General features: G+C 36.0%; 1 protein-coding gene and 2 long non-coding RNA genes across 4 annotated transcripts, besides 1 other annotated feature; 2 read left to right on the forward strand and 1 right to left on the reverse strand.

Moving 5' to 3' along the window:
* The first annotated feature begins 4,588 nt into the window (after positions 1-4,588).
* lncRNA:CR46252 (long non-coding RNA:CR46252) lies at positions 4,589-5,131 on the forward strand. Its single transcript, NR_133315.1, has 2 exons — positions 4,589-4,777; positions 4,831-5,131. It is a non-coding gene; the product is annotated as a long non-coding RNA:CR46252 (long non-coding RNA).
* lncRNA:CR45181 (long non-coding RNA:CR45181) lies at positions 4,829-5,454 on the reverse strand. The gene is made up of 2 exons (NR_125324.1): positions 5,350-5,454; positions 4,829-5,291 (listed from the first exon to the last, which is right to left on the reverse strand). It is a non-coding gene; the product is annotated as a long non-coding RNA:CR45181 (long non-coding RNA).
* A 475-nt stretch (positions 5,455-5,929) lies between these two features.
* vtd (verthandi) lies at positions 5,930-27,404 on the forward strand. 2 transcript variants are annotated; one of them, NM_001300711.1, is made up of 9 exons: positions 5,930-6,274; positions 6,351-6,641; positions 9,524-9,647; positions 15,800-15,979; positions 16,033-16,288; positions 16,350-17,100; positions 17,175-17,402; positions 25,415-25,576; positions 27,215-27,404. In NM_001300711.1, the coding sequence occupies exons 1-7, from the start codon at positions 6,017-6,019 to the stop codon at positions 17,214-17,216; spliced, it is 1,902 nt and encodes a 633-aa protein (NP_001287640.1). In that variant the 5' UTR covers positions 5,930-6,016; the 3' UTR covers positions 17,217-17,402; positions 25,415-25,576; positions 27,215-27,404. The 2 variants fall into 2 exon arrangements, with proteins under 2 accessions (NP_001287640.1, NP_001015132.1); NM_001015132.2 differs by lacking the exon at positions 17,175-17,402.
* Positions 17,970-20,739: a mobile genetic element.
* Positions 27,405-27,794: the final 390 nt, after the last annotated feature.

A 27,794-nucleotide genomic window follows, 5' to 3' on the forward strand; every position in this document is an offset into this window, starting at 1 on the left:
GCCGTATCGTCCACGGGTTGAGGCAACGCTCGGCATGGGACCGCCTTTGCCGACCACTGATTCAACTGTCCCCTTCGAACACGCCAGTTTCTTGTTCCTCCACTGCAAGGATCCACTGCTCGTCCTTCCTTCTGTGTCCTGCGCCTTTCTAAGTTCCCGACACTTTCACAGTTCGCTCTTCACTGACTTACCCGCGCGTTCTCACTCACTGTCTCCTTCGGACGTTCTGAACTTTATAAGCTGCGGGGATTCCGTTATTTCCCCTTTTGCGCACAGCCCGTTCGGGTACAAAGTCCAACTAATTAGTTCTAGCTCCCGTTGCTTATTCCTGGAGCAAGGAGAAGCTGCGATAGTCAGACAAAAGATAATACGGCCAATGAGGTCAATAACGTAAAAAAAAATCGACCATACAGAAGACATTCAGTCACTGTGGTTACTCCTTTTAATCTTGACAATTGTAACAGTCCCTCAGTTTATATAAACGCTATACGTTAAGCATATAAGCAGAGCGAATAATTTGGATAAGATTTAAAAATTTAAGATTGAATAAAAAGATGAATAAATAAATAAATAATTAAGCATATATATGAACATATGAAGAAAAAATAAATTTTTAAACAAAAAAAAAAAACAAAAAAAAACACACAAAATATATTTTGAGTTAAGATCATCCAAAAAATTTTTTTTAATTATCAGAAAATTAGAATGGAAAAAATTATTGAAGAAACTCTAATGAGGGAACCGGGAACCTTTGTTCATTCTAAGATCGATACAGATCTTAACTAAATTTCATACGTATATAAGCGTGTATGAGTTTGAAGAGGAATATAGGGAAACCTTCGACTTGTATGCAGGTCCGTTATTCCAAAGACACTAGAATAACAAGATGCGTAACGGCCATACATTGGTTTGGCACTATGCAGCCACTTTTTTGGTGACGGCCAAAATTACTCTCTTTCCGCTCACTCCCGCTGAGAGCGTAAGAAATCTAAAAATATAATTTGCTTGCTTGTGTGAGTAAAAACAAGAGACGAGAACGCGTATAAGTGTGCGTGTTGTGCTAGAAGACGATTTTCGGGCCGAAATCAATTCTGTTCAAAGAAACGAATTTACATGGTACATATTAGGGTAGTTTTTGCCAATTTCCTAGCAATATTATAAAATAAACAAATTTTTAAAAATTCGCGCCCTGACTATTATAATTTTAAAGCTTTTTAAATTTGTTTGTTAAAATCGCCGCTCGAATTAGCTACCGTTTACACATTTATATTTATGTTTAATTCTAATTTGTCTCTCATCTGACAATTTTTTTAAAGCGAAATATTTTTTTGAAACACTTTTAATGTTAATGTTACATCATATTAGGTCAAATGATTTAATAAATATACTAAATAATTAAATATGATAACTGTTTATTGCAAAAGTAATATCAAAGACACTAGAATTATTCTAGTGTCTTTACTTTGTTCATATCTTGAGGCACGAAGTGCGGACACAAGCACTCAACAATCATTACTTAATTTTTCACACGCCGCAAGATGAATACTCTAATGACAAATATTCTTATATAAAGTCATTTTTAAAATTTATTTTTGTGATAATACGTACATAGATTTGGCTATTTCTAATCTATTTTCAAATAATAATGACGTTAAGGCAATGCAAAACAAGAATTTTTCGCATGGTGCCAATTGATCAAAAATAATATAGATTTAAAGAACTTCTGAGGTGAAGGGCATATTTTGTCAAATTTACAATGCATGAGCATACGTGTGCACACATACAGTTGTCTGCTATCACTTTGTGCGTTGAAAAGAGCTGTTCGCTGAAGCGCTCTTCGCTCTCTCGCTCTCTAACAAAAATTCGAGAGAGCCTGGAGCCACCTCTAGAGCCACGGCCAAAAAATCGTGTGCCAAAAAATCGTATGGCGTTACGCATCTTGTTATTCTAGGGTCTTTGCTTAAACCTAAATAGGGAGTCTAGAGACATGAATTAAATTTAAGCAATTAATTTATATCTCTGCTTGGCAGATCTGTAGGGTGAATGCGCTGGAGCCTCCTACTCCCCCTTAGTCCCATTACACGTCTCCTCGTCAGGAGTTTTCGAGCCAACTGGTTCGGGTTGTTTCCCAATTTATTCACGTACGAGGTTGCTTGATTGTTTATGACATCGTCAGTACTTGGTAGTTTCAGATCTTGTTTAATGTTCAAGTTGCGGTTTTATGCAAGACTTGCGACTGCGCCACACGAATTTTGTTGAGGTGAGACCTTGCGGCGGTGCCATATTTCAGGCCTTAGGAGCCAAGCCATGCTGTTCGCCTTTGTTTTAAGGCGCCGAGTTACATCAGTTACATGGGGTTGAAACCTAAGTCTTTTATCCAGAGTGACACCGAGGTATTTGTGGGCGTTCAATTGTGTGAGGAGCTCTCCGTGCAGAAACACACCTGCTGATGTGATGTATAGACGCAAGTATCTCTGGCCATGACTGGGAACTAGCAGGTCATTGGGATCTGTAAGCGACATGATGTCCCTCAGCTGACATCATGTCGTGCGTATACAGGCTATGCAGTGTTGGACTTAACACACTTCCCTAGGGTACACCTGCTCTTACTCGCTTTGTTTGGGAGGACAGCCCGTCCTGTACAACTTTAAAGGAGCGCTCGTGAAGGAAGCTTTATATTATCAAAAGGAGCTGAGGAATTAGTAGGCTTTTGAGCTTTTACAGAAGTCCTTCATGCCACACTCTGTCGAAAGCCTGCTGGATGTTCAGAGAAGCTCCAATGACGTACTCCTTTCAATGGAAACCCTCCAGAACAAAGTTCACTATGCGATGTAGCTGCTCATTTGTGCAACCAAACTGAAACTTTGGGATAGCCCTTTGGACCTCTCGAGACTCGAGCAATCCTCTCAGGATTCTTATGGGGCGATAGGAGTCAAATTCCTCTGCTTTTATAGAGCATAATGCTATTCGTCTTCTTTCAGGCGCTAGGGTAGTGTTCCAGTCTAAGAGCTGAATTGAAAATCAGTACAAGGAATAACAAAGCTCTGTGGGACCTTAGCCCAGCAAGAAGATAGGTTGGCACACAGGCGTCCCAAACACAATTAAATGAGCAAAACTTCTGTGTGGGAACACCACAAGTGGAAGCTTACAAAAGAATAACATTAGACCCAAACATTCGATGTGAAGTCAAGATTGACATGTGGCGCCAGTCAGACGTAGACGCATATGAAATCTTTAAACCAAATCAGGGCAGCGATGCACATTACCAAGCCGTTTCTATAATCAAATATAAGATCAGAGGATCGGGAAGACTACTAGTTGCCCATAACTTCATGAATTTCGATATCACAATTCCTCGATTGGAAGGCACCTACGCGGACAAGGCACCGCTGCGTGTCCTTCGGCATGGACTTGAGACAGTCAGGCAAGGAGATCTTAACCTGATGCAGTACTACGACGATGTAGAAGCAGCATTTTAAAAATGCTCAATAAGTCGTGAACCTCGACGTCGTAAATGCTCATTTCCCATCTACACAGTTTCGCTATGGCAAGAAGGTTGTAATGGACGTAATCAATAAAAACGAGCCGTTAGTAATTATCACGGCTGAACACAATCGTGAGTTAAATCGGATCAGGAAGTTCTCGAAGTTGGCGGTGGTACAACCAGGCAGTCCAGTGACATGGCCCTCGCTTCAACTCGTTAACTTGTTCCCTCAAATCAGAACAATATATTTCGACAATGAGGCCGCCTTCAATTTCGAAACTATCTTTTCCTTACTGAAGAACAGCTACCGCATCGACATTGTGAACGCGGCCCCGCTATATAGCTGGTCAAACGGTTCCACAGCACCTTGACAGAAATCGCCAGGTGACGGATGACGGAAGCACAGCAAGTTGATTCAAATTCCAGGCAATTTACTAACAGCTCATAAAATTAAAAACCAGGTAAACTAGCTAACCAACACTATTAATAAATCAAAAGGTTTTTATGCAACTCGATAGAAATTTACCAGACTAATAAGAATATGAAAACATTTTTCAGAAGTATGGGCGTGGCAGCTTTGGGCGGTATGTAGGCGTTAGAGTGGGCGTGGCAATATGGGTCCACAAAGTAATCTGTATGCTTAATCTCAACCTTATAGTTTATAAGTCCTAAAATCTCGACGCTCATAGGCACGGATATGGCCAGTTCGATTCGGCTATTGAACCTGATCCTGTACTTTATATAAGCAGTAGTACTTTATATTATTCTACAAAAAAACACAAAAAGTTATTATTTCAGGTAAATTATTTCTTTACAATTTTGATTTGGTTATATTTCATAAAATTTTTCTATTTAAAGGTTAATTGGGCGAGTGCAAAAGATTCTACCAAATCAAAAATCCCGAATTTAAGTTTATATGCTAATTAAATTAAATTATTAATTTAAGGAAATAAACTGCACTTAAAAAATAACGCATTTTTGGTACAAAGTGAAAATTTTATGATAATTTAGAATAAACTTGATAAAATATGGCGTTGGAGTCGATGATATGGCATTATCGATAGGTAACGCGATAAGGTGATGATTTTGGGTGCCCCCCTTTACACTGTTGGGCGATCTGGCCGTTTCAATTACCCCGGTTCGCTCCAGGAAAACTCTTAAATGTCCCGGAATATATCCGTGGCCCAAGATAGGAGAGGATTAAACCTATTTCGGAGAACATGATTAAAAGCAATACATAGCTTAATCTCAGGCCATGTTCAATTGAATATCTGTGTCAAATTAATAAAAACAGTAAGTTCAAAGGTTTAGTTTCACATAAAGAGTTTTAATTTGTTTCTGGTTAGCCTGATAGGGTAAACAATACATATCCACGTTTTGTTGCACGTCCCTTCTGATCCCTTGGAGCTACACGGGGTTAGGAGAACCTGCGTATGTGAGTACGCCAACAGTATTGCAGTCTCAACAAGCACCGCCCATTGCGGGGCAGGTTACCGAGGTGGGTTGTAGCCCGTAAAGGAATGCTGGACATTTGCTTTAACCATTTCAAAAGCAGTCGACGATCCTAGGGTGATCCCTGCCTGATGAGGGATTGAAAAAGAAATGAAGGAATGTTAGAGTTACTCAATAATTATATTTATGTGTAATAAAAGAAGAAAGCATATCTGAATGTTTTAGTGAGTGTTCACTGTCGGGGAGATTGAGCCGATCTAGTCCTCTGGAGCGATACCGACGTCTGGGTCATGGGTGATTCCCGCAAAAACCATTCGGGCATCCTTAGTAGGGTGGATACGCTTGGTCACAACAACTGTAAACGCCGTAACGGTAAGATTTTATCTTTTATTTAAATTATTTCGTTTGTTTACATTTTTCCTGCTTAACTGCTTGTTAGAGATATGTAGAGTCCTGAGACGTTGATAGTTATCGATGATTATGTTGCGAGCTGTGTGGTACGGCGAAAACTCTTCCTGAGAAAGCCTGAGCTAGCGACACTGCCACTAAGAAAGGAAAGCAGTTCGTAAAAATGACAGTTAATTTAATAAAAGGGAATGGCATTTCATGAAACCTTCCGTCATCCAAACGTTAAGCATCATTTGTTTTTCAAACTATAGGATGTTTTAGCGTTCTCGGTGATCACTAGTTATTAATTTAATTTGTAAACCTAATTGCATTTTTTTGCAAAAAATAGTTTTTTCGTCAGTAGACGTAAAATTTTAAATCAGATTAAGTTTTAAATTTAAGTTTAAGTTTTAAGATTAAGTTAAGTTAATGATCGATATTTATTTTTAACAACATATATTTGTTTTTCTACAGTTACGACAGGGCCTTTACTATAACAAATTGAATGTCTCGTTGCAGTGTAGACATGCAAATTTCTCCAGATGCTATATGGATGTTTATACACATATGTAACACTTTTGTTTTGTTATCTTGACATTTTAAATGATATCGATAATTTGATAAAAAAGCAAACAGTTTTAGGTGATGATGCGAAAGGCATTTTATATAGATACAAATATTTACTAGTTTAAAATGTTCTATGAGCACATTATTTTGGCCAAGAAAGGCCCCCTAGCCAGGATCTGGTTGGCAGCACATTGGGACAAAAAAATTACAAAGGCCCATGTATTTGAAACTAATATTGAAAAATCAGTGGAAGGGATTTTGCAACCAAAAGTAAAATTAGCGTTGAGAACGTCTGGACATTTATTGCTAGGTGTTGTTCGCATTTATTCCAGAAAAGCGAAGTATTTATTAGCTGATTGCAATGAAGCCTTTGTCAAGATTAAGGTAAATTGATTTTCTGATCATTGTAATAAAATCCCAATAAAATAATGTATTCAAATTTGTTTAAATTTGATTATAGATGGCTTTTCGACCAGGCATGGTCGACTTACCAGAAGGGCACAGAGAAGCTAATGTTAATGCAATAACACTCCCAGAAGTTTTTCATGACTTTGATACAGCCCTGCCCGAATTAAACGATATTGATATTGAGGCTCAGTTTTCTATAAATCAGTCCAGAGCTGACGAGATAACAATGAGAGAAGATTACGGTAGTTTGTCTCTTTCCTTACAAGATGACGGATTTGGTGATATAGGCTTTGAAGCAGAAACGCCTGAAATTATACGATGCTCTATACCTTCAAATATTAATGTAAGTATTTTCGAATTTTTCGGCTATATGAATTTTTTAAAAATACTCACAAATAAGTAAACCCCTACAAGGGGAATATATAAATAATTTAAACCGCACAAAACTGCCTCGCCCACACGTTTGAAAAATGTTTAAATTTCGTGTTCGCATTTCCACTAACCGGTATCTGATTTGTTTTTATTTATCAATTACAATTTCTAAACACCTCTATGAACATTTTCTCATTGTTTTGCTACATAATTGTTCAATTTTTTATTAAACCAGCTTTTATGCTAATATTGTTTTTAAGTTTTTTGGAAAGACCGTCAGACAGACCAAAATGGGCAGATCTGTAGACCTACATTATAGGCTCGAAGTCGTTTTATATATAAAAATATACATATATAGCTCAAAGAAGCTGGGGTCGGAAAAACCGAATTTTTGAAATTTGAAAGCTGGAATCGTTTGCCCATTTTTTGCCCATGTTTGCCCACCAATTAGTTTTTTTTGCCCACGTCCAGTTTTTGAGATATGAATTTTCGAAAAAGTTCGAAAATTTTCGAAAATCAAAAATTTCGCTTTTTTCAAAATTTTTTTTTTTTAATCGCAATAACATCGTTTGCCCACGTTTGCCCACCCTTTAGAATTTTGAAAAAATGTATACTTTAGAAAATATAAGGCTTTTAAGTTTACCTCGGTCTAATCAGAGAGTAAATCGTTTGCCCATCTCTTAAAACCAAATATTATCAACAAAAAACGTTTGCCCAACCATTATTATTAGTTTTTATCGTTTGCCCACCCTTTAAAAAACCTTTAACAAAAATTTTTTTTCGATTGCCCACATTTAAAATACAACCAATTTCCTTAGCCCACCTCTTTAAAATAAAAATTTCCAATAAAAAACGTTTGCCCACCATTTAAAACTAAATAATTTCGATTGCCCACCTTTTAAAACTAAATAATTTCGTTTGCCCATCCTTTAAAATTCATTTTTAACGTTTGCCCACCCTTTAAAAATAAATTATTTCGTTTGCCCACCCTTTAAAATTTGTTTTTTTCGTTTGCCCACTCTTAAAACTAAATAATTTCGATTGCCCACCTTTTAAAACTAAATAATTTCGTTTGCCCATCCTTTAAAATTCATTTTTAACGTTTGCCCACCCTTTAAAAATAAATTATTTCGTTTGCCCACCCTTTAAAATTTGTTTTTTTCGTTTGCCCACTCTTAAAACTAAATAATTTCGATTGCCCACCTTTTAAAACTAAATAATTTCGTTTGCCCATCCTTTAAAATTCATTTTTAACGTTTGCCCACCCTTTTTAATTGAATTTTAAAGGATGGGCAAACGAAATTATTTAGTTTTAAAAGGTGGGCAATCGAAATTATTTAGTTTTAAGAGTGGGCAAACGAAAAAAACAAATTTTAAAGGGTGGGCAAACGAAATAATTTATTTTTAAAGGGTGGGCAAACGTTAAAAATGAATTTTAAAGGATGGGCAAACGAAATTATTTAGTTTTAAAAGGTGGGCAATCGAAATTATTTAGTTTTAAGAGTGGGCAAACGAAAAAAACAAATTTTAAAGGGTGGGCAAACGAAATAATTTATTTTTAAAGGGTGGGCAAACGTTAAAAATGAATTTTAAAGGATGGGCAAACGAAATTATTTAGTTTTAAAAGGTGGGCAATCGAAATTATTTAGTTTTAAGAGTGGGCAAACGAAAAAAACAAATTTTAAAGGGTGGGCAAACGTTAAAAATGAATTTTAAAGGATGGGCAAACGAAATTATTTAGTTTTAAAAGGTGGGCAATCGAAATTATTTAGTTTTAAGAGTGGGCAAACGAAAAAAGACAAAAAGGGTGGGCAAACGAAATAATTTATTTTTAAAGGGTGGGCAAACGTTAAAAATGAATTTTAAAGGATGGGCAAACGAAATTATTTAGTTTTAAAAGGTGGGCAATCGAAATTATTTAGTTTTAAGAGTGGGCAAACGAAAAAAACAAATTTTAAAGGGTGGGCAAACGAAATAATTTATTTTTAAAGGGTGGGCAAACGTTAAAAATGAATTTTAAAGGATGGGCAAACGAAATTATTTAGTTTTAAAAGGTGGGCAATCGAAATTATTTAGTTTTAAGAGTGGGCAAACGAAAAAAACAAATTTTAAAGGGTGGGCAAACGAAATAATTTATTTTTAAAGGGTGGGCAAACGTTAAAAATGAATTTTAAAGGATGGGCAAACGAAATTATTTAGTTTTAAAAGGTGGGCAATCGAAATTATTTAGTTTTAAATGGTGGGCAAACGTTTTTTATTGGAAATTTTTATTTTAAAGAGGTGGGCTAAGGAAATTGGTTGTATTTTAAATGTGGGCAATCGAAAAAAAAATTTTGTTAAAGGTTTTTTAAAGGGTGGGCAAACGATAAAAACTAATAATAATGGTTGGGCAAACGTTTTTTGTTGATAATATTTGGTTTTAAGAGATGGGCAAACGATTTACTCTCTGATTAGACCGAGGTAAACTTAAAAGCCTTATATTTTCTAAAGTATAAATTTTTTCAAAATTCTAAAGGGTGGGCAAACGTGGGCAAACGATGTTATTGCGATTTAAAAAAAAAAATTTTGAAAAAAGCGAAATTTTTGATTTTCGAAAATTTTCGAACCTTTTCGAAAATTCATATCTCAAAAACTGGACGTGGGCAAAAAAAACTAATTGGTGGGCAAACATGGGCAAAAAATGGGCAAACGATTCCAGCTTTCAAATTTAAAAAATTCGATTTTTCCGACCCCAGCTTCTTTGAGCTTACATATATATATGAATTAAAATATTATTTGATGTTTTTAAACGAGATTCGTAGTTTTGCGAACTTTTGAATTTTTTGAATGTTTGCTTATACTGTTCTATTTTAGGATAAAATATTTGATAATGACGTTTTGGAAAATATTGAGTCTCTGGATCCACATTCATTGGACGCCCATGCTGATATGCCTGGTTCTCGATTGGATGGTGATGGGTTTGGAGATTCTTTTGGACGTAAGTATAATCAATATCATCAATTACAAATGATATTAGCTGGATATATATATGGATAAACCGCGTAAAAGTAGAAATCTAAGAAATATATCCTCAAATATATATCAGTCGAAAGTATCCTTAAAAAAATTAATTCAGTTGTAAAATACTCCGTCATAAAAGTTGCCTTAGTCTAGTAATACACTTTCTTCAGTCTGTTGTTTTTTTCTTATTTGTCATCTGTCATCCATATGGATTTGAATATCTTAAATGCCTCTATAAAATAATTTTTAATCTTATGATCTGATTTATATACTAATGATGCGGTAATGAGCATTAGGAGTTGTGATACAAAAATCATTTGGTACAACCATATTTGGTATGGTGGTATACAGTTACAAAGTATTTTTTAAAATTAATTTGTAACTTAGGCGGACGTAAGTATCTTAAGGTGAAAATTTTCTTTCTTATTACATTTTTTTTTTCTTATTACATTAATGCATAAATATTGTAAAGAGCTTGTTTTCCTAGTTCTGCCACTACGAGTTGAAATGGCTGGCTCAGAGGGTTTTGTCTGTTTGCCCAAATTTATGATTTGTGGGTGATTATGATTATGATTTATAATTCTTCAGCTGTATTGTTTGAATACTGGCTCTGGACTTCTACTGCCATTGTGTGTCAGCTCAATTGAGACCTACGAAGTTATGGTGGCGAATCTGCAAGGTGTATCGTCCGTTAGGTCGAACCAAAGCTCTTACCAGAACCACCTTTGCGAACACCCGAAAATGCACGTATGTTAGAACCACTCCTGAAACAGGACACCAGATTCCACGATCCCTTCTGACCACGCTATGCCCACGTCGTCTCCCAACGGTCCGTCCTGAATAAGCCCTAGGATATTATGGTGGCTTGGCCGCTAGGTGTGTCGTTCCTTAGGTCGAACCAGGGATCTTCCCAGAACCACCTTCGTAGACAGCCAAGAGCACATCTGTTGGGACCGTTCCTCTCACAGGACACTAACCAATGCCTTCACAGTCCCTTCTGACCGCGCCAGGTCCTTGTCCTCTTCCGTGTTCTTGCTGAGCGTTGGTCTGCTCCCTCACTTGCAGTGATCAACCTCGTACTACCGTTCCTAATGCTCACCTTGTGATCTCACTCATTGTCCTTTTTTCTCGGTCTTCTACACCAAATCGAAAGGTCTAGGTGTACATTCTGCGCTTTTCTTTTCTTCTTCTTTTTCTTTCTTCTTGGCTATGAGATGATACTGAGTGTGTGGTCTTAGTGGGCGAACAAGTAATGACCTAGGTAAGGGTCAAAATCTAAAATGTTGTGTTGCTTATCTGAAAGTTCCGAATCAGATGAAACCGTTAATGGGCCAGAAGTGACCAAAAGTTTAGGGGTAGCTTGTAATAGTTTTCGTCGAGATGATTATCTCCTTTCCGCTCCAGACTCGCAGCTTTTAGAGGTGACTCCAAAGCCATAACTATTTTTATACTCGTTTCTCGTCGAGTGAAAGGATATAAAAGGTACTTGGAAGAGTATGTAACAGATAGACGGAGGTGTTTCCGACCAGATAAAGTATATATATTCTTGAGTAGGATCAATAGCCGAGTGGACCTGGCCAAAGACATTAGAATAACAAGATTTTTAATTCGTTTGCTAAGGCACTACTTTCATTTGTGTACTTAATGCATCAACAATCAATTTTTTATACACATTTGTTTTTTTTTTTATTATTTTCAAAAATATTTTCAAAAACTTTAATGTGTATTTTGCAAATATTAAAAAATATATCAGATGGTGCCTGTAGTTTCCCGAAGTCCGAGTCTATTGAGTAGTTATTTTCATGTATAAAAGGCTCTGATGGAGCTGTTAAATGCACGGTACTTTTAAAATTACCGATCTGCATTTATCACAACTGGATCCCTTAGCAATATATCCAACAAAATATCTACTGGAACATTATTGCACAAAAAGTTATCTATATTTTGTTCAAAGTATGTACCTCTCATTGTCTTTTACAATTTTAGAAAATGATACAGAGTATTCTTGTTGTTGTATTTTTTTTTAATGAAAGGCTGATATATTATCGAATCGAACTCAATTGGCATCATAACATCATCATCTGATTCGCAATTCGACTTTTGTGAAAATTTAAAAATGTTTAGAGATGGCAATTATTATTTAAATTCGTTAACTGGAGGATTTCTCCAGTTATCACCTTTTGCTAAAATATGTTTTCAATGGGATTCTGGTTAACTCTACTAGTTAAAAAATAGAAAGTGGTCTGTGTGATCCTTAAATAGATATCTTTGATGAATCCAAATATATCTTTAGCTAAAATAAATAAAAATATTAAAACTGTTTACTGCAAAAGTTATATCTTGAGGCACGAAGTGCGGACACAAGCACTCAACAATCATTGCCTTATAAATTTTTCACACGTCGCAAGCTGAATACTCTAATGACAAATATTCTAATATAAAGTCGTTTTTGAAATTTATTTTGTGATATTATGATTCGGGTGTTACTATTTCTAAGCTATATTTGAATAATAATAACGTTAAGGCAATGCCAAGCAAGAATTTTTGGCATGGTGCCAATTGATCAAAAATAATATATAAGAACTTCTAAGGTGAAGGGCATATTTTGTCAAATTTACAATGCATGAGCATACGTGTGCACTCATACAGCTGTCTGCTACCACTGTATGCGTAGAAAAGAGCTGTTCGCTGAAGCGCTCTCTCGGTCTCGAACAAAAATTCGAGACAGCCTGGAGCCATGTCGAAAATATCGTGTGCCAAAAAATCGTATGGCGTTACGCATCTTGTTATTCTAGTGTCTTTGATCGAACAAAATGAATTTGAATGTTTAACAACGTAAATTTTTTCCGATATTGGACACACCATCGTTCCGAAGCAGATATCCGATAAATTTCCATTGACATAATATGCACACAGGACAATCAATTCATTTATTCAAGGCTTTACCCATACCCTATGGCTATAGTGGATTTCGTGAATAAAGTTGTTATAAAAATAATGATGGTTATAGACTTGCGGAAGTTAAACTTAAAGAAAGATTATTTTTTCGAAACGCCGTGAGGACAATTTGCTGTCGCAATCATCAGAATTGCAATTGCAATTCGTAGTGAGCAGAACCGAAGAAGAGTGGTGTTGATAAAATAGCAGCCATTTCGTAAAAGCAAATCACAGTACAAGCCCATAAGTGAGTGATGTATGTCCATAGATTCCACATTACCCAGAATTTAGCGCAAATTAGTATGGGCCCAAACCACAGTTCAAGCCGCTGGCAGCAAAAACCAAATTAAATGTATTCATGCATCGTTATAGGAGATAGGTTGTCCCGATCCAACAACTGTTTAAAAACTGAAGTGAGGGTGCTATTCCAGTACACGAGTTAATCTCTAAGCTGATTAGAGGGTTAGTGTATTGGGTATTGAATGTTGATGAAACTCCACCGACGACGCGGTTTGAAGCGATAATCTCCAAAACCGCATCTGCGTCCGATCCAGAGAACGACAAATGAGAAAATGAGAAAAACGCGACAAAAATGAAGAGAAATTTAGATGAGAGTGGCAAAACAAAAATAGCACTCTGCCGGTGGGCCTACTTGACGTCGACTATGTCAGCTTATCCTTGAAAAATTTAGATACAGCTTTCAGCTTTATGGCTACCGTAAATTTATGCCAAGATGCAGAAACCTTTTTCTAAGCAGAACATTGAATAGTTCACAAAACCAATTGTATGCCTTTTGTTATTGTTGTGCGGTTTATGAAACAATTTATGACGAATTTTGGGGTAATGATTCAGCAACTGTTGTTGCAACTAAATTTTCTCATGGTTCAATACAGACGATTTGAAATTTAGAATTTAAGATTAGAAAAAGACTTCTTAGTTGTTGTATTTTACCCATCAGCTGATCAGCCTTGATGTGCGAATCAATGGTCACTACAAAGCTATTAAACTGTCAGAGAAGATATGACACAAGGTTCGAAATTGGATAGCATTAACTTCGATATTGCACTCAGAACACGAGTAAAGAGACATAGCAGCGCAACAAAGTTTTACCAGAGTTCGTGTTCTTGGCTGAGCTCCGGAAAAATACTAAAAAAAAGTGGATGAACTAGAGAAAATGCGTAAAAGCTCCGTAAATCAAGGAAACGACTGGTTCTCAAACTTCTCAACACGCGATATCAACGTAGAAACGAAACCAACAAAGAGCAACCTCTACTGACCGTCAACAGCAAGAGGACGAGCTATTGTTCTCCCATTCTGCTCACCCCAACTCCTACATCATCGAGATACCAATACCAAACCCCACCACTGCCGGCTTTGATGGCAGACGCTCCAACAACGAACAGGCCTTAAATCCCTGCTGTCGCAACAATAGCACCACCAAATCAACTACCAATATTGCGGCGCCGACAGCAACAAACCTTGGCCAGCTCCGATAGGCAACAGCGATCCTGACGATACAGATAGGTATGGATCGCTACATCTAGATTAAGCGTAAGCTAATCACCCTAAACACTGTTGGTAATAAGCCAAAGGTCAACCGACAACAGTACCAAGAAAGCAACGATCCAATAAGGATGATAACCGATTTTCTATGTTAGCAGAGGCGGAGAACAATACAGCATGGCTGGGTCAAGAGACCCAAAAGAAACCAAATCCCTTGTCTATTTTTATAAGGGAAAAAAGTTCAAACGACCAGGTCAATAAAATTGCTGCGCTGGGCGGGGACATGTTCCGCATTGTGTAAAAAACCTGGAGGAAACAAAAAAGAATTTCTACACCAAACAACTAAAAAGCAGCAAGGGATTGCTTAGTTGTTAAAGGAATTGAGATTCAAGAAGCCCTTAAGGACATGGGCTTCTGTGACAAAAATGTTAGCACCAGATAACAAAGCCTTAAAGAAAAACGAAGTGCATTGAAGTATGACCGTGGAAGAACCACACAAACGCAACGGTCTTGTACAATGCAATAACTGCCAGGAGTATGGACACACCAAGACACACTGCAGACTTAGGTCACAACTCCGTAATGTACCGTAAACTCCGTAAACAAAGACGACGAAGACAAAAGAATGATGTGAAAACTCTGGAGGAAACCATACGTGAAACTACAAAGGCTCTATCAAAGACACTAGACACTAGCTACTTTTTTGGTGACGGCCAAAATGGCCCACTGTCCGCTCGCTTACGCTGAGAGCGTAAGAAATCTAAAAGTAGAATTTGCTTGCTTGGGTGAGTAAAAACAAGAGACGAGAACGCGTATATGTGTGCGTGTTGTGCTAGAAGACGATTTTCGAGACGAAATCAATTCTGATCGAAGAAATGAATTTACATATTTGGGGAGTTTTGGCCAATTTCGTAGAAATATGATGAAATTGCGCGCTGTTTAAAAATATCGAATTGGAATATAACAAAAAAAAAAACTGAAACTGAAACAACTGAATCTAATGGGCATTTTAAATAATAAAATTGGATCATTTACATACATCATATTAAGTCAAATGACTTAATAAATATACTAAATAATTAAGGCAAATACAAAGAAAATTATTATAACTACTCTAATTTAAAGCAAATTTTCCAAAAAGAAGACATTACATTGAGAAATAAATATTTCATAAAAATAATACGTTGTAGAAAATAAAAATTTATAAAATAAATAAAATTATGAAAACTGTTTATTGCGAAAGTCATATCTTGAGGCACGAAGTGCGGACCCAAGACTGCCAGGCCCACACTTTTCCAAAATGTTACATGTTTTCATATTTTATTGGTGTTGTAAATGTCTATCGATTTGCCAAAAACCTTTTCGCACTACCACTCGATTTTTTCTTCGTTCTATTGTTTGTCTTGCCAATTTCTATGGGTGTATCAAAAACACTTTGTCCACGCCTTTTCTGACATCCGTGTTGGTTATTTTCCCTTTACTAGTCTACATTACGAGATCACAGAGTTACTGCGGACAGAGCGACAGACAGATAGTGATCATAATATTCATATATAAGCCTACTCTAGATACGTTTCAACGAATCTAGTAAATCCTTTTACTCCATAAGCAATGGGTATAAAAACTTTTTATTTCAATATAATTCCGCATATTCTATTATCAGCCTTAAATTTGTATTAACATTTTTAGAACCAGCCCTTTTTGAAGACGATCTTTTTGGTGATCCTTCTCAACCAGTTGAGCAGATTACAAAAGAATCTACTACTGTTCTCAACGCAGATGATTCTGATGAAGACGCCATTGATAATATTCATAATGTCCCTTCGCCTGCAACCTCGCTCGTTAATTCGATTGAAGATGAGAAAGAGGGTAAAGATTTAAGAAATCTGTATACATTTAATCTTAACAATAAACTATTTTAGAAAATAATTTAAATGGACATGCAAGTGTGTCCGAAAATGTGCCAATGAATGAAATAACGCTTGTTCAAAACGAGGATGAGGGATTTGCGTTAGCTCCTTTAGATGTCTCAATGTATAAAGGCGTTACAAAAGCCAAACGCAAAAGAAAACTTATTATTGACGAAATAAAAAATATTTCTGGAGAGGAAATGAAGGCTCAGTTAGCCGACACATCTGATATATTAACCACACTTGATTTAGCCCCACCAACAAAAAGGTATGTGTTTATAAATTTTAGAAATAATAATTAACGTGAACGTTAACCTTTTTTTTTTTAGATTAATGTATTGGAAAGAAACTGGAGGTGTCGAAAAACTTTTTTCATTACCATCGCGATCCATACCAGCTAGAGCTTTGTTTGGTAATTACAATAGACAGTTGTTTTCGCATTCAACATTCTTTGAGGACTTCTCGAGTGTTGTGCCAATGGAAATTCTTGCACTGGAATTTTATACCAAAGAGAACGAGAACGCATTAATTATTTTTAATAAAAAAGGTCGCAAACGTAAGAATGATAATATGTCCAATTTGTTTTTGGACCATGTCCCCGATTCAGTTGTTCAAAGTTTGGAAGCTCCGGAAGTCCTGAGAGCGAATCATAAATCTCTAGGGGTATCTACCGTTTCTGTGGAGATTGTATCAAAAGAGCAAGAAAGCATTTCATGTCAAAATGAATTAACATTTTTTGATAATATGCGAAGTCCGGACCTCTTGTCCTTAAATGAAATGGAACAGTTCTCATCAATAAATGAGCTACCTTTAACACCAAGAAACATGAATCATGAAATGGGTGACGATTTTAATCAAGGAGACTCAACGCCAGCTGGGTTGGATCATGGTCATGCCACTCCGCAGCATGGAAATATTGGCGAGATGGATCACGACTCTGTTATACCGACAAAAAAGACTGCAGTCATTTTAAATGAATCTGTGGGTACATCTGTACTAAGTGACAATGGCGTTTCAAAAAGGACAAATAATATTTTAAAAGGATGGGACAACTATGAAATTCCCAGTTTCGTTGGCCAGGTACGTTATAAAAATGATGATTAACTATATAAGATTTTTTGCAATGATTATTATTATTTTGTGCTACACAATAGGGTATAAGACATGCAGGGCACTGTTATCAGCAATATCACTAGGTCTTACGGAACATAAGTGTATTGGTGTTTGTAAAAGCCAATTCACGTGTATTTTCCCAATCCAACGCTGCTCAAAAGCTGCTACGCCGGAGAGACGCATAGATGACGATCTTTTCGACGCTATTTTTATACACGTTACTCGTAGATTAAAAGGGCAGAAACATGAAGCGTTTCCGATCATATAAAGTATATATATATTTGATCAGAATCGGTAGACGGGTCGACCTGGCCATGTCCATGTGAACGTCCCGATCACTGGAACTATAAAAGCTAGAAGTTTAAGATTAAGCATATAGATTCTAGAGACATAGACGAAGAGCCAGCGCAAAATTTTTTGTATATTTTCTCATAATTTTGTTAGTTATTGAAATTTCTGTCGATTTGCCAAACAACCTTTTGACACGTCCACTAACGCTCTGAAACCGCCCAAAACTGCCACGCCCACACATTTGTTTGTCTTACCAATTTTTATCGGTATACCAAGAACACGGTAAACACGCCCCTCTTTTCACCTACAAAACACCAAAAACGGTCAATGTGTTCGCATTCCCCTAGCTAAGTAACGGCTAACTCGAGTCGGGGAACTCGACTATAGCATTTTCTTTTGTTTTATTTATAACCGGATATTTAGCACTAGTAAAGGCCCTTGAACTGTTATATTTCTTTTCTGGAAATGTTAATATGTGGCACTGCCGGAAATTTGGAAGAGGTAATCGACCTATTTTAGAGAATTATTGCTTACCTATGTCAGACCAAAGACACAAGAATAACAAGATGCGTAACGGCCATACATTGGTTTGACTGCCGAAATTGCCCTCTCACAGATCGAGTAGAACTGAGAGCGTAAGAAATCTAAAAATTGAGTTTGCTTGCTTGTGAGTGAAAACAATAAGCGAGAACGCGTATATATATGTGTGCCTAATTGTGCTAGAAGACGATTTTCGGGCCGAAATCAATTCTGATCCAAGAAACGAATTTACATATTTGGAATTTTGGCCAATTTCGTATCAATATGATGAAATTAAATAATAATTAAAAATTCACGCCGCGACTATTATAATTTTAAAGTTTTTAATATTCGTTTGATAAAATCGCCGCTCAAATTACCGTTCACATATTTATGTTTGTTAATAATTAATTATTTGTAATATATGTAATAAGGCTATTACAATTGTAATGCCTCCTATATTGACAGCTGTTTTCATTAACTAATTAATACAAAGGTATTTTTTCGAGACCCGATTCGAATCGAATCGATTTTTTTTTCACTTATTATTGTAAAATTGAAGATAGGGAAAAAAGGTAAATCCGGTTTGTTTTTCTTGCTATCCTTTTTTTATTTACATTCTTGAGCAAAATCACAACTTTTAGGATGTTCATAAGAAAAGCAGTGCTTGGTTTTGAACAACGTAAAGTCCCAGAATTATCAATATTTTCCAAAAAGTGAGGTTGGTTAAGTTAATTTGTATATTTAAAAGGGCAATAAATTAAAAAAAATTATATTTTAGTGGGTAGAGGACAGAACTGCTCCCAGGAGAAAAGATTGTTAATGCTTAAGTTAAGAAGGGAATGAAGAACATATAAGCACATTAAAAAAAAAACCTTGAATGCTCTGCCAAAATGGTATCCAATCCCATTAAATATGAATGGAAGCCCGTAAACCGTGGAAACAAACGTGGACCGACGCGTAGTTCGTTACAGCAAAGTCTATCCTTTTGCATCCTCTAGGTCTGAGCTGAACTTGGAATTCAGTGACGTTACAATTCGGAGACGACGACTTATTCAAAATTTAAGTGCGAGGAATCCACGAAAGGTGCCCCTACTTAGCCCAAGGCATATTCAGGCACGGTTAAATTTCGCTAGAACCTACCGAAACTGACCAGTCTCCAAATGGCGTAATATCCTTTGGACTGATGGGTCAATAATAGTGCTATTTGGTGGAACTGGTTCACGACAGTATGTCCGACGACCCCCAAACATGGAGTACCACCCAAAACATACACTCAAGATGTTCAATCATGGTGGACCTAAATCCTGGTATGGGCTTGTATATTTTACATTGGTATGGTTTAGGGTATTATAGACATCACTTAGTGATGTCTTACTGGCTGAATGGAATATGCCCTTAAAATGGACATATAATGATCTGAAACCCACAAGCAAATCGGCTAAGAATCGGTTCACCCGAAAAAATAAAGGTATGCCGTGGCCAGCACCATCTTCCGATTCAAACCCGATTGAAAACCTGTGGGGGGATATTAAACAATATGTGTCGAAGAACTCACTAATGTCTAAGGTTCAGCTTTGGCTGATGTGTAGGATGCATGGTAAAAATCTGCCCCCAAACGTTGCCAGGACCTGATGGACTCCATGCCGCGTAGGTGTAAGGCTGTGCTGGCTAACAAAGGATATCCAACCAAGTATTAGACCCTAATTCACACACTAAAATAAAAAAAATATTTTAGTTCTAAGTCATGTTGAATTTTGTTACTATTTTTTCGTAGCACTGCTATTTCATTGAAGAAATAAAAGTGAACAATTTGTTGAATTGTTTGAAATTTAATACCTAATGATAATATAACAAAATTTCCCTTTAAAACTTCAAATCATAGGATTTATCCTAAACTCGCAGGTCCCAAGCACTGCTATTTTTATGAACACAGCTGTTTGCGTTTATTACATTTCCGTACTATACTATTGCAACAAATTTGGGAAATTAATATTACTAATGTAACATAAAACATAAATAAATAAAAAAGTCATAAATCATAAAAGTAATACGTTTTAGAAAACACAAATTTATAAAATAAATAAAAATATGAAAACTGTTTATTGCAAAAGTTATATCTTGAGGCACGAAGTGCGGACACAAGCACTCAACAAGCATTGCCTTATTAATTTTTCACACGTCGCACGCTAAATACTCTAATGACAAATATTTTAATATAGTCATTTTTGAAATTTATTTTGTGATATTATTATATATTATATTATTATAGATATAGATATAGATATAGATATAGATATAGATATAGATATAGATATAGATATAGATATAGATATAGATATAGATATAGATATAGATATAGATATATATATAGATATAGATACAGATATAGATATAGATATAGATATAGATATAGATATATATAGATATTATATTATTACATAGATTCGGCTATTGAAATTTCTATATTTCTAAGCTATATTTGAACAATAATAACGTTAAGGCAATGCAAAACAAGAATTTTTCGCATGGTGCAAATGGATCAAAAATAATATAGATTTAAAGTCTCAGAACTTCTAAGGTGAAGGGCATATTTTGTCAAATTTACAATGCATGAGATTACGTTTGCACACATACAGTTGTCTGCTATCACTGTATACAGAGAAAAGAGCTGTTCGCTGTAGCGCTCTCAGCTCGCTCTTGAAAAAAAATTCGAGAGAGACTGGAGCCACGCCGAAAATATCGTGTGCCAAAAAATCGTATGGCGTTACGCATCTTGTTATTCTAGTGTCTTTGATCGAACAAAATGAATTTGAATGTTTAACAACGTAAATTTTTTCCGATATTGGAGACACCGTCGTTCCGAAGCAGATATCCGATAAATTTCCATATGCTAAAGGACCGAATGGGTGTTTTTGCTGAGCCAGAAAAAACAGTGCCATACATTACAAATATTGTTGACACAATATGTACACAGGACAAACAAGGCTATACCCATACCCCATGGCTATAGTGGATTTCGTGAACTAAGTTGTTATAAGACGGCATTATCCGACCCTCACGGTCACCTGATAACAATTCAGTGTGGATGAGTAATCGTTATAGGAGATAGGTTGTCCCGATCCAACAACTGTTTAAAAACTGAAGTGAGGGTGCTATTCCAGTACACGAGTTAATCTCTAAGCTGATTAGAGGGTTAGTGTATTGGGTATTGAATGTTGATGAAACTCCACCGACGACGCGGTTTGAAGCGAAGGGAGCATAATCTCCAAAACCGCATCTGCGTCCGATCCAGAGAACGACAAATGAGAAAATGAGAAAAACGCGACAAAAATGAAGAGAAATTTAGATGAGAGTGGCAAAACAAAAATAGCACTCTGCCGGTGGGCCTACTTGACGTCGACTATGTCAGCTTATCCTTGAAAAATTTAGATACAGCTTTCAGCTTTATGGCTACCGTAAATTTATGCCAAGATGCAGAAACCTTTTTCTAAGCAGAACATTGAATAGTTCACAAAACCAATTGTATGCCTTTTGTTATTGTTGTGCCGTTTATGAAACAATTTATGACGAATTTTGGGGTAATGATTCAGCAACTGTTGTTGCAACTAAATTTTCTCATGGTTCAATACAGACGATTTGAAATTTAGAATTTAAGATTAGAAAAAGACTTCTTAGTTGTTGTATTTTACCCATCAGCTGATCAGCCTTGATGTGCGAATCAATGGTCACTACAAAGCTATTAAACTGTCAGAGAAGATATGACACAAGGTTCGAAATTGGATAGCATTAACTTCGATATTGCACTCAGAACACGAGTAAAGAGACATAGCAGCGCAACAAAGTTTTACCAGAGTTCGTGTTCTTGGCTGAGCTCCGGAAAAATACTAAAAAAAAGTGGATGAACTAGAGAAAATGCGTAAAAGCTCCGTAAATCAAGGAAACGACTGGTTCTCAAACTTCTCAACACGCGATATCAACGTAGAAACGAAACCAACAAAGAGCAACCTCTACTGACCGTCAACAGCAAGAGGACGAGCTATTGTTCTCCCATTCTGCTCACCCCAACTCCTACATCATCGAGATACCAATACCAAACCCCACCACTGCCGGCTTTGATGGCAGACGCTCCAACAACGAACAGGCCTTAAATCCCTGCTGTCGCAACAATAGCACCACCAAATCAACTACCAATATTGCGGCGCCGACAGCAACAAACCTTGGCCAGCTCCGATAGGCAACAGCGATCCTGACGATACAGATAGGTATGGATCGCTACATCTAGATTAAGCGTAAGCTAATCACCCTAAACACTGTTGGTAATAAGCCAAAGGTCAACCGACAACAGTACCAAGAAAGCAACGATCCAATAAGGATGATAACCGATTTTCTATGTTAGCAGAGGCGGAGAACAATACAGCATGGCTGCGTCAAGAGACCCAAAAGAAACCAAATCCCTTGTCTATTTTTATAAGGGAAAAAAGTTCAAACGACCAGGTCAATAAAATTGCTGCGCTGGGCGGGGACATGTTCCGCATTGTGTAAAAAACCTGGAGGAAACAAAAAAGAATTTCTACACCAAACAACTAAAAAGCAGCAAGGGATTTTGCTAGTTGTTAAAGGAATTGAGATTCAAGAAGCCCTTAAGGACATGGGCTTCTGTGACAAAAATGTTAGCACCATAATGAAACGAAAAAAATGCCGCAACCAGATAACAAAGCCTTAAAGAAAAACGAAGTGCATTGAAGTATGACCGTGGAAGAACCACACAAACGCAACGGTCTTGTACAATGCAATAACTGCCAGGAGTATGGACACACCAAGACACACTGCAGACTTAGGTCACAACTCCGTAATGTACCGTAAACTCCGTAAACAAAGACGACGAAGACAAAAGAATGATGTGAAAACTCTGGAGGAAACCATACGTGAAACTACAAAGGCTCTATCAAAGACACTAGACACTAGCTACTTTTTTGGTGACGGCCAAAATGGCCCACTGTCCGCTCGCTTACGCTGAGAGCGTAAGAAATCTAAAAGTAGAATTTGCTTGCTTGTGTGAGTAAAAACAAGAGACGAGAACGCGTATATGTGTGCGTGTTGTGCTAGAAGACGATTTTCGAGCCGAAATCAATTCTGATCGAAGAAATGAATTTACATATTTGGGGAGTTTTGGCCAATTTCGTAGAAATATGATGAAATTGCGCGCTGTTTAAAAATATCGAATTGGAATATAACAAAAAAAAAACTGAAACTGAAACAACTGAATCTAATGGGCATTTTAAATAATAAAATTGGATCATTTCCATACATCATATTAAGTCAAATGACTTAATAAATATACTAAATAATTAAGGCAAATACAAAGGAAATTATTATAACTACTCTAATTTAAAACAAATTTTCCAAAAAGAAGACATTATATTGAGAAATAAATATTTCATAACAATAATACGTTGTAGAAAATAAAAAATTTTTAAAATAAATAAAAATATGAAAACTGTTTATTGCCATATCGTCATATCTTGAGACACGAAGTGCGGACACAAGCACTTAACAATCATTGCCCTTATAATTTTTCACACGTCGCAAGCTAAATACTCTAATGATAATTATTCTAATATAGTCATTTTTGAAATTTATTTTGTGGTATTATGATTCGGCTATTACTATTTCTAAGCTATATTTAAATAATAATAACGTTAAGGCAATGCAAAACAAGAATTTTTCGCATGGTGCCAATTGATCAAAAATATAGATTTAAAGTCTAAGAACCTCTAAAATGAAGAGCATATTTTGTCAAATGTACAATGCATGAGCATACGTGTGCAAATTAACTTTTTGCGGTATAAATTATTTAAAAAAATAATTTTTTATTTTTTAATATTTTATTGGTGTTAAACTTTTCAACTTATCACTTTATTACAAGACACTTATTGTTATCTATTTATACATATATAAACCGTTTTTTTTATCCTCCCGAATCAGACTGATCTTCAAATTCTGAATCCTAATCCAATCAACCTCGGCCAGAAGCTTTTCTTTGACACTTTCTGAACTTTTGATAAAAGCTTTATGCTGAAATTATTCCACTGCATTGTGAAATTCAATTATGCTGATCGATGCAGTTTTTGATTGAAGCGCACTAAGTTGGCCGTGGTTTGGTCTCCAAGCGGAAGCTGTGTTTACGTTAAGTTTGGGTTGTTTATTTTAGCGGGTAGCTAAGCGCTGGCAAAGGCAATGACAAAAACAAAGACAAAGGAAATGCCGACGAGATTGAGAATTGAAATTTGTTTATAAACTGTGGAAGGGTGCTATGTTTATGGGTTGGATAACTCTCCCCCTTCTAAAATGACGCGTCCCGCTTCATTATTAATTTCGTTTAAACGGCCATACATTGGTTTGGCACTATGCAGCCACTTTTTTGGTGACGGCCAAAATTACTCTCTTTCCGCTCACTCCCGCTGAGAGCCTAAGAAATCTAAAAATATAATTTGCTTGCTTGTGTGAGTAAAAACAAGAGACGAGAACGCGTATAAGTGTGCGTGTTGTGCACAGACGTTTTTCGGGCCGAAATCAATTCTGTTCAAAGAAACGAATTTACATGGTACATATTAGGGTAGTTTTTGCCAATTTCCTAGCAATATTATAAAATAAACAAATTTTTAAAAATTCGCGCCCTGACTATTATAATTTTAAAGCTTTTTAAATTTGTTTGTTAAAATCGCCGCTCGAATAAGCTACCGTTTACACATTTATATTTATGTTTAATTCTAATTTGTCTTTCATCTGACAATTTTTTAAAAGCGAAATATTTTTTTGAAACACTTTTAATGTTAATGTTACATTATATTAGGTCAAATGATTTAATAAATATACTAAATAATTAAATATGATAACTGTTTATTGGAAAAGTCATATCAAAGACACTAGAATTATTCTAGTGTCTTTGCTTTGGTCATATCTTGAGGCACGAAGTTCGGACACAAGCACTCAACAATCATTACTTAATTTTTCACACGCCGCAAGATGAATACTCTAATGACAAATATTCTTATATAAAGTCATTTTTGAAATTTATTTTTGTGATAATACGTACATAGATTTGGCTATTTCTAATCTATTTTCAAATAATAATAACGTTTAGGGGCATATTTTGACACATTTACAATGCATGAGCATACGTGTGCACACATACAGTTGTCTGCTATCACTGTATGCGCAAAATGCGAAAAGAGTTGTTCGCTGTCAAACAAAAATTCGAGAGAGCCTGGAGCGACCTCTAGAGCCACGGCGAAAAAATCGTGTGTCAAAAAATCGTATGGCGTTACGCATCTTGTTATTCTAAAGTCTTTGGTCAGACGCAGTATTTAGTAAGACAACACAAAAAGGGTCTCCATTAATAAAGCTACTTGTTTTAATTTTCAGAAACATTTTCAATTAAAAAAAAAATTAAATTATGTATTTTTAGAATCATGGTGATGAACAAATGGAAAATGAAACCGATGAGCAATTTGAAGAACGTGTTTTAAACAAGAGAGCCGCCCACCTTTTTATTGACGTAAGAGCACATTTTATCGCCAAGGACAGCTTGGAACTTTCTCAGCTTACGTCAGGAAATTCCAGAAAACAGGTAAAATACAGTGGCTTCATTTTGATTTACTTAGTTGTAAGCGTCCAACAGAACTCAACTCCTGAACTTATATTGTAATAGGTATTGAGCTTAAGAGTTCTTTCTGACGCAGCGCAAGTTTTTTGACCCATTTTGCCACGCCCCCACTTTTGAACTATTTCGAATTTTTTCATTTTATTTCCCAATATCTATCGATATCCCTGAAAAATGATGAAAATTCGAGTTCGCATTCACAATAGGACACAATCCTAATATTGAGGTGAAAATCGACACAGGTACCGTAATAACAGGAAAATGAGAGAAGTAAAGCAAACATATACATTGCTTTCGCAAGGTTATTTATACCCATTACTCGTAGAGTAAAAAGGTAGAAGGAAGCGTTTCCGACCATATAAAGCATATATATTCTTGACTAGGATCAACAGCCGAGTGGATCTGATCATGTCCGTCTGGTCGTCCATGTGTTCGTCCGTATGAACGTCGAGATCTGGGGAACTATAGCTACAGCTAAAAAGTTAAGATTAAGCATACAGACTCTAGAGACATAGACGCAGCGCGAGTTTTTTACCTATGTTGCCACGCCCACAAAGCACGCAAAAATGTCACGTCCACACTTTTGGAAAATATTTGATATATTTTCATGTTTTTATTAGTTTTGTAAATTTTCATCGATTTGCCAAAAAAAATTTTGCCACGCCCACAATCCAACCGAAACTGCACTTTTGAAACATGTTTTGAAAACATATATTTTTATATTTTATTTATTTTTTATTTTTTCCCCAATTCGATATTCCAGAAAGATTATTCAATATCGGTTTCGCTGAGAAACAGGTATCTGATAGTCGGCGAACTCGACTATAGTATTCTCTCTTGTTATACCCGTTATTCGTAGAGCAAAGAGGTATACAAGGTTCGTTGATAAGTATGTAACAGGTACAAGGAAGCGTTTATATATATTCTTGAACAGGATCAACAGCCATATTTCTGTCCGTCCATATGAACGTCGAGATCTCAGGAAGTGTACATACAGATTTTGGAGAAATACACGCAGTTTGGCCCATGTTGCCATGCCCACTCTAACGCCAACAAACAACTAACGTCTGCCACGCCAACGCTTTTAATACATGATTTGATATTTTTGGATTTTTGTATTAATCTTGAAAGTTTCTATCAGCCACGCCCAAAACTACGCACACATTTTTGAAAATTATTTCATAATTTATAAGTCTTGTAAATTTCTATCAATTTGCCAATAACAAATTTTCCTACGCCCACTCTAAGGACCACAAACCGCCCATGTTTTCAATATATTGTCCAATATTTTTCGATATGCCATAAAAATTATGAATATTGCGTTCTCACTTTAATGATTGATTATCCACCCGCGAGCCGAACGATGCACGGCACAGCCCATCGGATGCTTGGGGGAGTTGTGCATTAATACACGCGGGACAAATACACAAATTTATGTTCTAGAGCTTTAATATTTCACCATCTGCAGACAACGGGAGCGTGCTGTTGTGTCGGTTATATTAAATATAGTACTCATTTTAAAGACAATTGAGGTGTTTTACTATTTTGGCTGATGTAAATTTGAATACTATTTATTAATTAATATTTGTGCGTACTTTTTTTCAGGCGGCACAAAAATTTTATTCCCTCCTCGTCTTAAAGAAGTTTAAGGTGCTTCACATTGATCAATCTGCTCCCTATGCAGATATTACTATTACTCGAGGACCAACGTTCGAAAACCCAAAAATTTAATAAGTTGAATGTAAATCTGTTTTAATTTATATTGATAATTTATTTTGAACATAAGTACAAACTCAAACATATGCTTTTTTATTTTTACTTCGGTCTATTTCGTATTGCAGGTGTATTGCAGTAACTGTTTTAAATAATGTTTTTTTTTTAAATATGCCTCGATTTAACTTGATTCCCAAGTTCCTGCACAAATCAATTACTTATAAATCATGTACGACACTAATTTAAAATCTGATCTATTCTGATTACTTTCTTTATGTCTTTTAACAGGTGTATTCGTGGCATTAGAGGACATATGTGTTTTGCAAATTATTTGATTTTCAATTCTACCTTTGTATACATTTCTTCTTAATTCTTGAGGAATACGGATTATAGGAAACAGTATTTTAAGGTAGAATTTTGATCATGATGATTTTGATTCAAGTGATTCTTTGGGTAGGGATAAATTTCGGTT

This window comes from Drosophila melanogaster, chromosome 3L, assembly GCF_000001215.4.
Source record: "Drosophila melanogaster chromosome 3L".
In the NCBI taxonomy this organism is placed as follows: Eukaryota; Metazoa; Arthropoda; class Insecta; order Diptera; family Drosophilidae; genus Drosophila; species Drosophila melanogaster.

What these genes read in the sequence shown, in the direction of transcription:
- vtd (NM_001015132.2), top strand. Translation starts at nt 6,017, where the DNA reads ATGTTCTATGAGCACATTATTTTGGCCAAGAAAGGCCCCCTAGCCAGG. An exon ending in GTTTGGAGATTCTTTTGGAC is followed by an intron (nt 9,648 to 15,799) that starts GTAAGTATAATC and finishes TAACATTTTTAG; the next exon opens with AACCAGCCCTTTTTGAAGAC. An exon ending in GATTGAAGATGAGAAAGAGG is followed by an intron (nt 15,980 to 16,032) that starts GTAAAGATTTAA and finishes AAACTATTTTAG; the next exon opens with AAAATAATTTAAATGGACAT.